A 12,842-nucleotide genomic window follows, 5' to 3' on the forward strand; every position below is an offset into this window, starting at 1 on the left:
GGCGATAGTTATCTATTGACAACCAGTAAGTACAACTTGTACCGAGCTTTCAGGCATTGTAGCGACATTCAAGACATCCTGGTAATGATGATGAGGAATGAGACGTAATTGAAACATACGTCTCATAAGATATGGTGCAATCCATAGAATGAAACTCACCGATAAAGAAAGACATACCATGCAGGTGAGGGAGAAACTGAGAGAATCGGTGTCCAAAGGCGAAGATTCTCACGATACTCTTAAAAGTAGGAGAATTCGGGTGGCTAGCTTAGATATAATTTTCCCGTGAACAATGGAGCCACTAAAAGAAACTAAAAGAATGGCGTCAGTTTTCTTTTTGAAGACCCTGACAAGTCTAGAAATATCCACTAGAATTCCACATGATATCCACTGAAATCCCCAACCACAATAAAAGAGTGACGATTGGTATCGTAGCTGACCCGCCACTTGAATACATAACTAATACATACTACTTACTAGTATGTAGTACATAGTAGCGTAACAATTTGATGTGTTGTTCAATCAACCGTCCACGGCGTCCAGGCCTACCAGTTAGTGGCTTATCTACTACAAAGGTGACGGTGGCTAACACCCAACCGCCTAACTTCCATACCTAAGCTACACCACGCTAGCGAGGATGCGCTAACCTTATAGGTACTAGAGCAGTTAAAACGGATGGATCTCTTGGGAGAAAAACTTCCCGTTTTAATTTCTCCACTTTCTTCCCTTCCCTTCCTTGCCTTTCCCTGGTTCGATCCGAATTAATAGAACCATAACACCAACACCACTATTATCATCGTGAGTCCATGTATTCGGTAACTTCGATATTGTACATTACATAGTTATGTACTTTCGTATTCGTTACCAGGCTCGACAAACAAACGTTGACACGATCTTTCTGCAAAGAATTATTCGCAACATGAGTGCAAGTCTTGTACATACAATGTTTGCTGTCTGCCATTGACGAGACAACGATGATGCCTTTTCTACTACACTATGCCACGCATCTGCACATGCAGTCTGAACCGTCCAGCGGTAGCCTCGGGGTCATGGCACAGTGGTAATACACAGCCATCGCCAGCACTGGTGAAGATCACATGTGCACTACCATCATCTGATAGCTTTAGCCATTCCAGAGGTCCACGTTGACCATCGCCTCGGGTTTTATTTTATTCCTTTGAAGCCCCGTACGCATACAGTACACGTATGGGACAGTTGGGCCGCAAGGCGATGACGGGTGGTTTGTGACGTTGCAACTCGCCTGCCAATGGCCAATGGATCGCCTGGCTATGTAACTCGACCCCCAGTCGTCTCCAGCGTATCGGATGGACACCTGTTCGCTGGATGCCATAATTATACAAGTCTTGGCACCACCTCTCAAGGCGGTCAATGCCTGGCTTTAGTGGGGGTTGGTTCGTGGAGGAAATGATGATTATCTTTTTAAGATTTCTTCTTGACCGACCGACTTTCATCTTTACCCTTTCTCTCCCTCTCTTTCCCATGCCGTTGTCTCGGCCAGCAATCCTCCCTTGTCCATGTGGGAGAATTGCGATGAGGCCCGGCCTCCGGCCGGCCAAGATCCCGACATCGTCGGTCTAGGGGTATGTGTAATTTGTGACCCTCAGCTCCCTGGTCCCCTGGTCCCGGGCCGTCCGTATCGGCTTCGTTATCGGCCCGGTCTAAACCCTCTGCTCATTGCCATGAAATGAATTACATGAAAAAGAACGTTGAAGGAAAATTGACCACTAATTGACTTCATAGACTTTGATTGCCTGTGCAGGCTCCGCGTGCGTCGCGGTCTTGTGCTTGCTGATCCAATACTTATTCTTCTATTTCCCCCGAACTCAGGACGAGCAACAATCACGTGTTGCGAATCCAATCGACATATTACTATTGGGTGGGCTCAGGAAGCCTTTTGAGTTCTTGGGGTTCAAGTTTGGTTCTTTAAGGCCACAGCGCGAGAGGCGTTGGTGGCCGGCAGCCTTCGATCAAGTAAGATCGAAAATTGTCTTCTTTATACGGTCTAGATTACTAATATGAACATGTAGTATGTCGCGGCTGTGGGTGATGTCCAGCTCGCGATGGGATTCGCAGTCCTCGCGTATGGCTACGTTTCCATGTTCGAGCAAGGCTTATCAGTGTATCACTGGTGGCTCATCGTAGGACTAGTGTAAGTACCAGCAGCGATAATGACTCGGTGATAGAAGAACGCATATTAATCAAGCCATGCAAATGAACAGTTGGTTCTCGGTTGTAGCAAATCTAGCAACAACTTCGTACCTACGTCACTACTATGTCAACAGAGACCCAGGCGAGCGGTGGTGGAGGGGGTTCTTGCTTTTCTGTCTGATCGCGATGGTCACGGTTTCCATGGTGCCAATTTACCAGATGAAAGAGAGGCTTGCTGATGAGCATGACGAGGATATTCAGCGCAAGTTACTTACAACTACGAACGTGCTTTGCTACATACCCGGACGTGGCGCAAATCTCGATACGCCGCAGTTTCGATCCCACATTGCCCTCATAGGGATCGCTGTTGTCATTGGACTACTGATCATTGGCATCCTGAAGCTCTTCGAGAGGCCTGGCAGCATGATCTTTAGGTGGCGCGACCATTACCGAGGCGAGATGCAGCAGTCGTTCTTTGGAGATGGGGATAGCATTATAACCTGTATTCGGTGCGAGCAGCGACACATGCTCTTGGTGGTCCGGCCTATCCTGGCATTCTGGCTCGTTTTGCGAATCTACGCCGATCTCTTGAACTCGGTGCTGACTGAAGTCCTATGTACCATGGCGACCCTTGCCTGGGTTGTTGTGCGATTTATCGACATCTTGCGTCTAGGCGGTACGATCGAAGCCGATATTTACAACTGGAGTTTTGGTCAGATAGCCGCGCTCGCCTTCTTCGCGGCACCTCTCGGATCGCTAGCAGCTTGCTTTATAGGCTCCCTTGGAAGAATCAGATATAGGCAAATTTTCAGACTTCCCCGATTCCCCAGGATACCGAGGCCGAGGATTTGGCGCCCGAGGTGGAGATTTGGTAAAAAGAAGCAACCCGAACAGCAGGCAGAAATTGACCCCGAGCAACCCCCAGAAGTTGTTGCGGAACCATCCGGCAGCCAATCAGAACCATCGCCTCCTGAACGATCAGGTGAGGGGCATCACCCTAACATTACTGAAACTAGTGACGAGGGACGCGAAGAGAGAAGCAATCCCGAAAGCGAAGAAGACGATCCAAATAGAATATACGACTTGGGCACCTACAGAGTGCTCCTGTCGCCCCGCTTCGTCATTGCATTACCTCTTGCCGGCTTCTCGAACTTACTGTATCTCGTCCTACTCTTGGTCCTACCGAAAGTCTCCGATTACCCGTTAACCGCAGATGTTTTATGGCGAACGCTCTTCTGGTACGTTATCTACCAGCCATTGCTCCTCTTCGCATTCTTCCTCTCCGGCATGATCGTGGAAGAGAGGATTGTGCGAGAGGGACGAATGCTCTGCGCCTACCGGATCATCGGTGCGATAACGGCGGTACTATCCACCGTTGCCATCCTAGACACTTTGTACGGTCTCGGCGGCATCCCAATGTCATACATAGGCCTGGGAACACTCGGCCTAGTCTTGCTAGTCTACCTCCTATATGGCCTCGTGGCCCGGCCCGGCCCCCTGGCGAAAGGCAAAGGCCCAAGCAGATACCCTCGAGGCGGCGCAGGTGGGGACGTCGAGGAAGGCCAGCCGCTCCTCGCCGAACCCAGGAGGTCTTTCTCGGACGTCCGCATCTTCCCCGTCCGTAAGCAAAAACGGTGGCATGGCCCCTCGCGCAGACCTCGGAACGGAGGGAGGAGAGGAGGGTACGGGACTATCAGTTGAAGTTGAGCCTACAAAAACCCAAAAGAAAAAAAGAACATGCATGATTGATTGGCTAGCGACAGGAAAGACAAATTCCATCATGGATTTTCCATAAAAAAAAGAAGAGAAAATTAAAACGGCGTCAAGTTGCGATTTTTGCGTGTCTGTCTGTGTGTGTGTGGTATAAAGGATTTTTAAACTCGGGACATTTCTCAGGGATTTTGTTGTTGCTTTTTATGGATGGGAGGGAGAGGGAAGGGACTTTTGGGTTTAGGTTGGGGAGACGACGAGTTTTCATTTATGAAGAATGGGATCATGATTGCGATGTCAATTGTCAATATCAATAGATATTGATTTATCAGATACATAAGTGCAGTATGTAGCGAAGTCATCAACTACTATTAACCTACCTGGGTAAACTTAGCAGCCCGTGTTTTGTGGCTTTTGTGAGGATTTTCAGAGAAGGGGGTGCGATGTGGTGTGAATATCTAAGTACGGTTATGCGAGATGCTTACCTCCTTGCAATATTATCCACGATTAAGCGTCGAGATGTTATGCATTTGAGCAAGTGCCTTGCTGCCTAGGTAGGTACTCTAGCTACCAGAATGTTTCCCTTCCAAGGTTCTAGTATCAGAAGCGGCCCAGCACCGATGTCAAATCGGAGTTAGTGGGGCCGTGAACGTTGGGGTGCTCATAACGCGGGGGAAAGGGGGGGGGGAAGGGGGGAGGGGTCCCCATTCGTCGGTGAGAACCGTTAGACGGACCTCCTGAACATTGATTTTTTTTTCTTCAGGGAACTGGGCGCTCACGCTCGGTTTTACGGGCCTCTTACGATTACCTGGTCATGGTCGTGGTATATCACGAAAGGGGAGGGGTTGTGGGTAGATCATTGATGAGAGAGGAGGTGCAACTTGATATTGGAGGGCCCCTGGCTCTAAAAATTAGATGGTGTTGAAATCTGATGTAAGCCTATTGAAAGCGATACTGCCAGACCACCCGGTAAAGGTGTACCGTGTACCCAAGGGCCAGCTTGGTTGAAGAGGCTTTCGCGTATACGTATGTACCTAGGTAGCCCCTATTATCCCCCAATAAAATTCTTTAGGTACGCAACAATAATGTTCTGCGGCTTCTAGATTACCCCTCATGACAAAACCTGCTGCTTTCTGTGACAAATACTAATGTGCTAAGAAGAAGTGTCTTAGGGATGGATGTGTGTGTGAGCTGCGTGGTCGAGACTCGAGATGGAGCTCACCGCAAGCAAGGAGTCCAGAGATTTCGCACGTATCCAAAACATGGGGGCGTTGAGGAGGGCATACACAAACAGGCTGGATCTGAAGAAGAAGTCGAAAGGTCCAGTGGGTCGCATGTTGGACCGTATCATGGAGAACCTGATGATGAAGGAGGCAAACGACTGAGTGCCTCAGAATCAGAAGATGGAGGTTGACAACAGGATCATCTGATCTGCGAGGGACACGGGACTTCCGAACAACTTCACTGTCACCTTCACCATCATGTAGACTCCGGGAGAGGCAAGCCATGATTAGGTATTCAGGACAACAGATTGCTCCTGTCCAGATTATAATCCATGGATTGTTCTGTTCAGGCATCGAGACAAATCCTGGGATAGCGCACAAAAAGGGGTAAACAGGCAGAATTATAAAGGTTATGGCCGGGCTAGCTCGTTAGTATGGAGGGTAGTTTATTGTCATCCCTCCTGCTAAGTAGATGAATTATGTATATCATGGTACGGAGTAGGATAGGTATTGTGCAGAGAAGGGGGGCTGACGCCGGAGTTAATGACATATTGAATTAGTGAGTCAAAAACATCAGATGATTAGTTTGCGCTTGCTTGCCAGGCTGATTATTAGAAAATCACCATTGCGCAAGTGACAAGCCCTTGCCAATGGGAAACTGCAGTAATTGTTAGTGAATCAGATGCGTCTGTTAGGTCACATGACTAGGGTAGGTAAATGCAATCAGTTTGGGTCACGTGGTACCCCTGAGCAACAACACCAGTGATTTGAGCCAAACTTATAGATACTCAGTCACCTCCCCGACAGGCCAAGGTAGCCAGGGGACAGTTGAACTGTGTATATATATATATGATTATTGGTCGCGGCGCTGGATACCTTTTAAGCCTAAGATTTAATCAGCTCAAAGGAGCTCGTTTCATTGTCTGTGGCCGCATCAGATGGTAGATGCCTGATAATTCTGGCATCTGTCGAAAGATGCGGCCCCACATACACTGCAAGAAGCGCCTTCCGTTCAGCTCATTGTTGCGCGTTGCCAAAATATTCATTCGCCAGACTTCCTTTTCTTTTTCACTACAATAACATCCACACCACTATCCAAGATGGACAAGCTATCGCTTGAAACCATCATCCACATCGTTGGATACCTCCCCAACGCCGACCTCAAGTCCACGCGACTTACGGCGAGGGTATTCCGGGTCATCTGCATCCCGTACCTCCGCACTCGCGCCTATGCTTCCGTACACGAGAAAGACTTTGCGGTCCTGAACTCCATCTCCGAGCATCCAATCATGCGATTGTCTGTTCGCGAGATTGTCTATCCCGGCATCCACTTCCGGGAAGACTCGGTCCCGGCCGGGACAGGACAACGAGGATCCAGAGCCGCCGCAGTGCAACTTCGGCACCCCGTTGTCTCGAGCATAACCCTCCGTCAGTACAGCGACCAGGCAGGCAAAACCTGGAATCCCGGCCGCATCAAGCGGACGTGGCCCCAGTCCCGCTATGGCCCCACTATGGCTTCGTCACAACGTGCGAGGCGATCTCGGATGCTGGAGTCCGTGTCGAGTCATTCGATGTGGACTATGCCAAGTGGGACCTGGGGCCAGGCACCTGCCGGACAGAAGCCTGCCCGGTTGAGGAAGCAGAGGCCAGCGACAACGAGGATGAGGATATGGTAGACATCGACGATGAAGCCAACATGGACACCGACACCGACAGCGACACCAGCATGGCTGACGACAGCGACAACGAGGCTGACGACGCTGGCCGGGACTTCGAGTATCGCCAGCTCGGCAACTGCCGTTACTGGTGGGCGAGCGGAGCTCCTGAGGTTGCGAATGCTGATGCTGGGAATCCCGATGCTGCAAACTCCAACTAGTCGCATTGAGGTTCGGCCGCGGCGTTGTCGTTGGTCGATCACACTCCCCTTGTTCTAGTCGAAAGGGACGTTGGGCTAGGTATTTGAATACGATGGGTTTGGAGTCGCTGGGCTACACGTTGGCATCTCAGTTCATGGCAGGACGGAAGGGATATATGACAGCTCGAAGGATCTGGATGGATATGAACCTGGAATGCAATGCTGGTTTCGTTCATGCTACCTACAGCTTCGATTATCGTGTGACGCGAGTCTTGATGCATTGGTGATATTTCCTTTTCTGCTGTGAGTTGCTATGAACGACATGGTAAATATGGGTACTACAATATACCATGCTTGTAACGATAGCCTTCGGGCATTCCTTTTCCTTGACTGGCTTGTTACTAACCGGTAGGTAATTACCTAACCTAGTAGGTGGCTGCCTGCCGACATAATATTGCTGCAGGCCCAAGCATCACTGCCACGAGGCGGAACGTAGAAGATGCAGGACAACATCATTGCTGTGCGAGGATCTCTAATATCTCCCAGAGATTATGGAGGCTACCTAGGTAGGTATATACACATGTAGCCATCTTTGTCCTGTGGTAGCCCCTTAACGAGGAAGACATGGAGTTGCGCGCTACGTAAATACCGGAGTCTTACCCAACTGACTCTTCCTCAAAAGTCGAGTATGTTTCCTTAAGGGAAAGCGAGGAATGAACAACAATCCATTGCCTTGATGATGGATGTTGGAAGTAGTTCGATCGCGAAAACATCAGCAGATTTGCAGCACCCCCTGGACCCACACGAGATTATAGTAGGAAGAGGAGGAAGTAGGCTGAAGATATAAATAATGACAACAGTATAATCTAGCACATACGACCATAGGATCCGGAAAATTCGGGATCCCGTCCGCTCTCCCATAGACAAGCCGGATACCGCCAGATCAGTAGTTGGGTCGGTGACGACCAGCGAATCCCTGGTGTTGTATGTATTTTTTCCTCTTTTCTTTTTTTTTGGTAGCTTGTTTTTGCGGTAGGTTTTTGATAGCTACCTAGGTAGTTACTGTCCCTGCTGATCATTTATATTTTTCTAACTGTTCGACAGTAGCTAGTATAGAGAGAGGAGGCAGACTTGACTGAGGCATTAGTAGCACAGAGCAATGGTGCAATACTTGATCCGAATTATCGCTATCGTTCCTAGACTCAAAAATAATATGGAGATCTATAAATATCTATCGTTCCAATCTAGATCCATAGGCTAGAATGGTCTTGAAACTTTTTCTAGCGCCCATATACCTTAGAGGTTTACCGAGGGTTGTGAACATGATAGCTATTTGGTGTTAGCTAAGCCCATCTCAACTAGCCCCGCACAATTATTTTGGGATAGTAATATCATCAGAAGCCCTTAAGACACACCTCCTGATGATGCTTTATAGACTATTTAATCTTACATAAACATCTACCCCTTTTTTGGACACCGGATTATGTCGCCTGTGAGCTTACCTACCACAGTACTTACGTATCTCGAGGCCATTTTGGGAAATATCTACCGTGTCTACCATCCTGGTGGTCGTCTGTTTTGGTGATAATTACAGGATATGCTATTTTCACTTCTACTTACCTAATATCATCACATTGTCAAGTGCACCGTCTGGATTGAAAACGCTCACCGATATAAATACTGCACCGCTTTGTATAAATAGGTAGTAATTATTTAAATAATCGCTTATCTAACTCGTTTGGCGGCTTACTTTGGGCGGCCCTACATAGAAGAGATATGCCAAAAGGAGGCTCAGCGAGCTGGCACAGATGAGATGCTTTGCCTCATTATCTCGCAGATCGCATGCTAGTCATAACTAGTAATCGACAGCGCTAGGCTATGTAGGGGAGCTTCGATCGCATCTTTCGGAGATAACAGGCGCGAATGCTGCATGTGCGACGGGAGGAAGCAGTCGGTGGCTGAGGTAAGCTCTCTAATACATGATGATACGCCATGTCATATATCTCTTACCATTCAATCCCACGTGCTTTTTGCCCGCGAGATGAGACGGGGGGCTCATCCGTTCCTCCGGGTTGTTGGAAACCTCGATAATCCGAGGAGAGTTAGTTGAATGGTACATATGTATTCAGCCTCGTCGTATCTGTACCTAGTACATATTAAGAAGGTAGCTGAGAAGAAAACAGCCTTAGACGACGAACATCTATAGATAGGCGGAGGCGGATGCATATATGTACATATAACAGGTACGTGTTCTACTGCGTAAATCCCCCCTATTCTCCATTGCTAACGTAGGTACCCGCCCAACACCATCCTAACCCAGGAAGGTTAGTCGCCTCCATTCCCAAACGTGGTGTCAAGGGGACTTTTAGCCAATCAGCAGAGAGTGGTCGTCCAATAATAGAAACCATGCCCCCCTTGTAATAATCTGTGAGTATCCCTGTGAAAATCCCACGATGGCCCTTGTAAAGGCGAATCCGGATATGTAAAGAATTATTCCTTTGCCTCTTTCTTCTTTCTCTCTGTACGCCTATGGTAAAGGCTGTCAAGGGCAGGTGTGATAGATGTCTCTCCTTACATCTGTTTCACTTTCCTGTCATCAACTACACAGCTAGGTACCTGATAGCGAAGAGTAGTTATAACGTGATCTATTTTCATCAGGCCAATATATTCAATATATGCTCTTTAGCTACGGTTAGAATCATTATGTAAGCAAGTCTCCTAAATGAAGGAATCCTTACGGAAGGATCCTAAGAATCAGTCCAGATTCCCTCACAGCACACTAGGAAATCGCGCCATCTACATCTCAGATATATATATACATACCTATGTACACACCCAAGAACAGACCGCGAACAATGCGAGGCGCGGAGGCTGTGCCGTAGGGGCAGCGAGTCTATAATGGTAAACGCCCCATCCGGCAGGATCGACAGCTTTTTCCTCCAGGAGCTAGCCAGCCAGAGCAAAAGAAGAAGAAAGAAATGCAGCAACTTGGCGTTTGTTCTTCTCTCCCCAGCTTCATAATCCCCGTCTCCTTTTTCTTCGCGTCGAGCGGGCCGGCTTATGCTAAGTAGGTATCAAGGAATGTACTCTGTAGGTAATAAAAAGAAAGCCCACGGGGCCGTTCCGTGCCGCTCTTGTCCCTGACGCTAAAACAATGAGGCATGGAATCTATTTTCCTTCTATCCCGAGAACTGCCCCTTTGGCGTCACTCCTGTCCATGTCGGAAAGGAAGGCAAGAGAGAGAAAGGAGGACGAGGAGGGATTGGGCATCACAAGAATCCCATGATATATAATAAGGGCTAGCGATCCCCAAAGTTCCCCCCTTTCTCTCGAAGGGAATTATCGCGATATCTCGTCAGACGCCTTTCACACCCCCCACAAAGCGGTTGATTTTTCTTTTCCTTTATGGACTCTGCCACTCCTTAGCCTATTTATCCCCATCTCTCCCTCCCACAAAATCCCCAATCCAACAACCATGTTGAAGAACTCCCTCCTCACCTTCCTCGGCCTCCTCGCCGGGACCACCCTAGGTCTCCCCACCAACCCCAACCCCAACCCCCAAGACCTCTCCCCCCGACAAGCCTCCCCCCTCTCCACCCTCACCACCACCCTCGCCTGCGCAACCAAGGCCCAGAAAACCCCCGGCGACGCCGACTCCGGGCGCGGCGTGCAGATAAAGAACGCCGACACCGCGGCCCGCACATTCTGGCTGTACCACAACAGCTGCGACGCCGTGCCGGCGCGGTACGTCACGATCCCGGCCGGGCAGACGCGGTTCCTGTCGCTCCCGGCGCGGTTCGAGGGCCGGATCGTGCGCGGGGTCGAGGGGGTGATGCTGGACGGGAAATCGCACACGCTGAACACGTGGCTGGAGCTGACGTACGACGAGCGGGGCGTGGGGTGGGGCGACGTGTCGCTGATCCGGGGGTGCGACGGCGCCGTGAGCCTCAAGGCGCTGGATGCGGCTGGCGCGACGACGGGGTTCGCGGATTCGAACCTCGTGCTGAATGGCGCGCCGGCGGGCGCGTACGACACGAAGCCCTCCGGCTCCAGGGTGATCAGGGCGACGGAGGGGGTGGATGCGAAGATCAACACGGTCCCGAGGGACTGGCTCGCGAGTAAGATCGGCTTCAAGAAGGCGTATCTGGATGATGACCATGGGAGCCCGGTTATTGCGGCGCAGAATGGGAGGTTTTTGGCCACGTTCCATGTGGGGAGGCCGTAGGTGGCTTGGGGCAAGGTGAAAGATACCCCCTGGTTAGATTATATGGCTTGGAGGAGATGCGTTCGGCGGGCTTTAGAGCGCATGCTGTATATTATGAAGATGGGCAGTATGTCGGAGGATGACGGTTGCTTTTTCTTACCCGCCTACCATTCGAGGTTGTATATATGTACAAATGAATCCCAGATATCCATGTGTACCTAGGTAGGTATACCGTTGTTAAACTATGTATATATGTTTCCCCCCTTTTTTGTTGATATCATTGTATATAGGTAGATAATGGCTGTTATTGGTTAGCAAGAGTAATCAGGTTATACAAAGTATGCACATTACCATCCAAGAATCTCCATCCGAGTGATCGACCGAAGTTTTGCATAAATCATTCCTTACCTAGTATGCGCCCAAGACAGATATTCCTAGGCTGTCGATTTCATTGGTAAGCCGCTGGATGCTCGTGGAATGCAAGAAGGCATGATATAATAATCAGTACCGATAGCCGCCCACGCCCACGCATGGGAATGCCACTCATAGAAAAGGGGGTGGGAGGGGGGACAAGAATGATAAGTCGTTATAGCCAACCCATAACTTCAGCCCGTGACAGTCATAGCACGGACTCAAGCACGACACCCCTCGCCAGTGTACCAATTGACGGACCCATCGCTGCATCCGGCCCAACTTCTCCGTCGAACGGGTACTCGTAGACGACAGGAAAAGGCATAAACTGCTTCTCATCCCCTCCCAAAAACAACGGCATTCCCAGTATTGTCATGGAACAGGTATGGTGACATTGTCAGTAGCTCTCTCTACCATCCATAGCAACAACTCCTGGAGTTCATGCGCAACCAATTGTCGAGACAGTAACCAGCAAACTAGATGCTGCCAATCATACCACGTGCAGCACCATAGCACTTGCTTCCTGCGTCAATCCCACATCCGCAGCGCGGCCTAGAATACAACTCATACGATTCCGCGGCTTTCATCACGGTGTAGTCGAGGAGGGTGAGTAGCCGCGCTAGATACAAGAATCCTTTGCTTTATACACGCAGAAATATACATACGTGCGACACAGCCTGGCCAGAGTCTCCTTTACGATGCTGCGGTGACTCGGTTTCGGTGTCTTCTGATTTTGGGCTACTAGGTACCTAGTACCTAGGGCGAGATACGCTTCAGCCCAATCGAACAAATATCTGTTTCAGTAGGTAGGCCAGGGAGAACTTACATAATTGAGACAATAGATACACCATCGATATTGGGCCACCATATAAACCCTGAAATGTCCAACTCGTGGGAGAAGTAGGAATTCCGGCTTGACATCACTTACTGCCCGAGAGACTTGGGAGGATTTGAGAAGGAGGAATAGGAGCGTTGAGAGCTGGATATGACGAAGTTGGATACAAAATGGTAGATGGCCAGTTTACTAGTATGTTATTAGGTTAACTTGATCTAAATCTCATTCAAAGAAAAAGGTGGGCTTACCTGCTTCACACTTACTGATGCTATTAATGTCCAAGAAGGAAAGGGGGTAAAGATGAAAAAGGCCATCGCATTTGAATATAAGTACTCAGCCATACAGAGATTGGTCTGCTTTAACATCGACTCACCCATTACTATATACTCGTCACATTCAGTCTGGATTCAGTGCTCACTTATAAATGGTAACTAA

General features: G+C 49.2%; 4 protein-coding genes across 4 annotated transcripts; all 4 read left to right on the top strand.

The window, feature by feature from the left end:
* The first annotated feature begins 1,443 nt into the window (after nucleotides 1-1,443).
* GGS25DRAFT_459435 (uncharacterized protein) lies at nucleotides 1,444-3,966 on the top strand. Its single transcript, XM_049258920.1, has 4 exons — nucleotides 1,444-1,601; nucleotides 1,762-1,992; nucleotides 2,049-2,170; nucleotides 2,241-3,966. The coding sequence occupies exons 1-4, from the start codon at nucleotides 1,536-1,538 to the stop codon at nucleotides 3,868-3,870; spliced, it is 2,049 nt and encodes a 682-aa protein (XP_049113294.1). The 5' UTR covers nucleotides 1,444-1,535; the 3' UTR covers nucleotides 3,871-3,966.
* A 2,211-nt stretch (nucleotides 3,967-6,177) lies between these two features.
* Nucleotides 6,178-6,978, top strand: GGS25DRAFT_534810 (uncharacterized protein; the record flags this gene model as incomplete). The annotated part of the gene is made up of 2 exons (XM_049265812.1): nucleotides 6,178-6,530; nucleotides 6,596-6,978. Exons 1-2 carry the CDS (start codon nucleotides 6,203-6,205, stop codon nucleotides 6,976-6,978), a joined length of 711 nt encoding a protein of 236 aa, XP_049113295.1. The 5' UTR covers nucleotides 6,178-6,202.
* A 2,440-nt stretch (nucleotides 6,979-9,418) lies between these two features.
* On the top strand, nucleotides 9,419-10,494 carry GGS25DRAFT_508094 (uncharacterized protein). The gene is made up of 2 exons (XM_049262439.1): nucleotides 9,419-9,662; nucleotides 9,721-10,494. Exons 1-2 carry the CDS (start codon nucleotides 9,487-9,489, stop codon nucleotides 9,854-9,856), a joined length of 312 nt encoding a protein of 103 aa, XP_049113296.1. The 5' UTR covers nucleotides 9,419-9,486; the 3' UTR covers nucleotides 9,857-10,494.
* Nucleotides 10,433-11,511, top strand: GGS25DRAFT_534816 (uncharacterized protein; the record flags this gene model as incomplete). The annotated part of the gene is made up of 1 exon (XM_049265813.1): nucleotides 10,433-11,511. One exon carries the CDS (start codon nucleotides 10,433-10,435, stop codon nucleotides 11,180-11,182), a length of 750 nt encoding a protein of 249 aa, XP_049113297.1. The 3' UTR covers nucleotides 11,183-11,511.
* Between the last annotated feature and the right edge of the window lie 1,331 nt (nucleotides 11,512-12,842).

This window comes from Hypoxylon fragiforme (genome assembly GCF_022984875.1).
Source record: "Hypoxylon fragiforme strain CBS 206.31 chromosome Unknown GGS25scaffold_9, whole genome shotgun sequence".
Classification (NCBI taxonomy): domain Eukaryota; kingdom Fungi; phylum Ascomycota; class Sordariomycetes; order Xylariales; family Hypoxylaceae; genus Hypoxylon; species Hypoxylon fragiforme.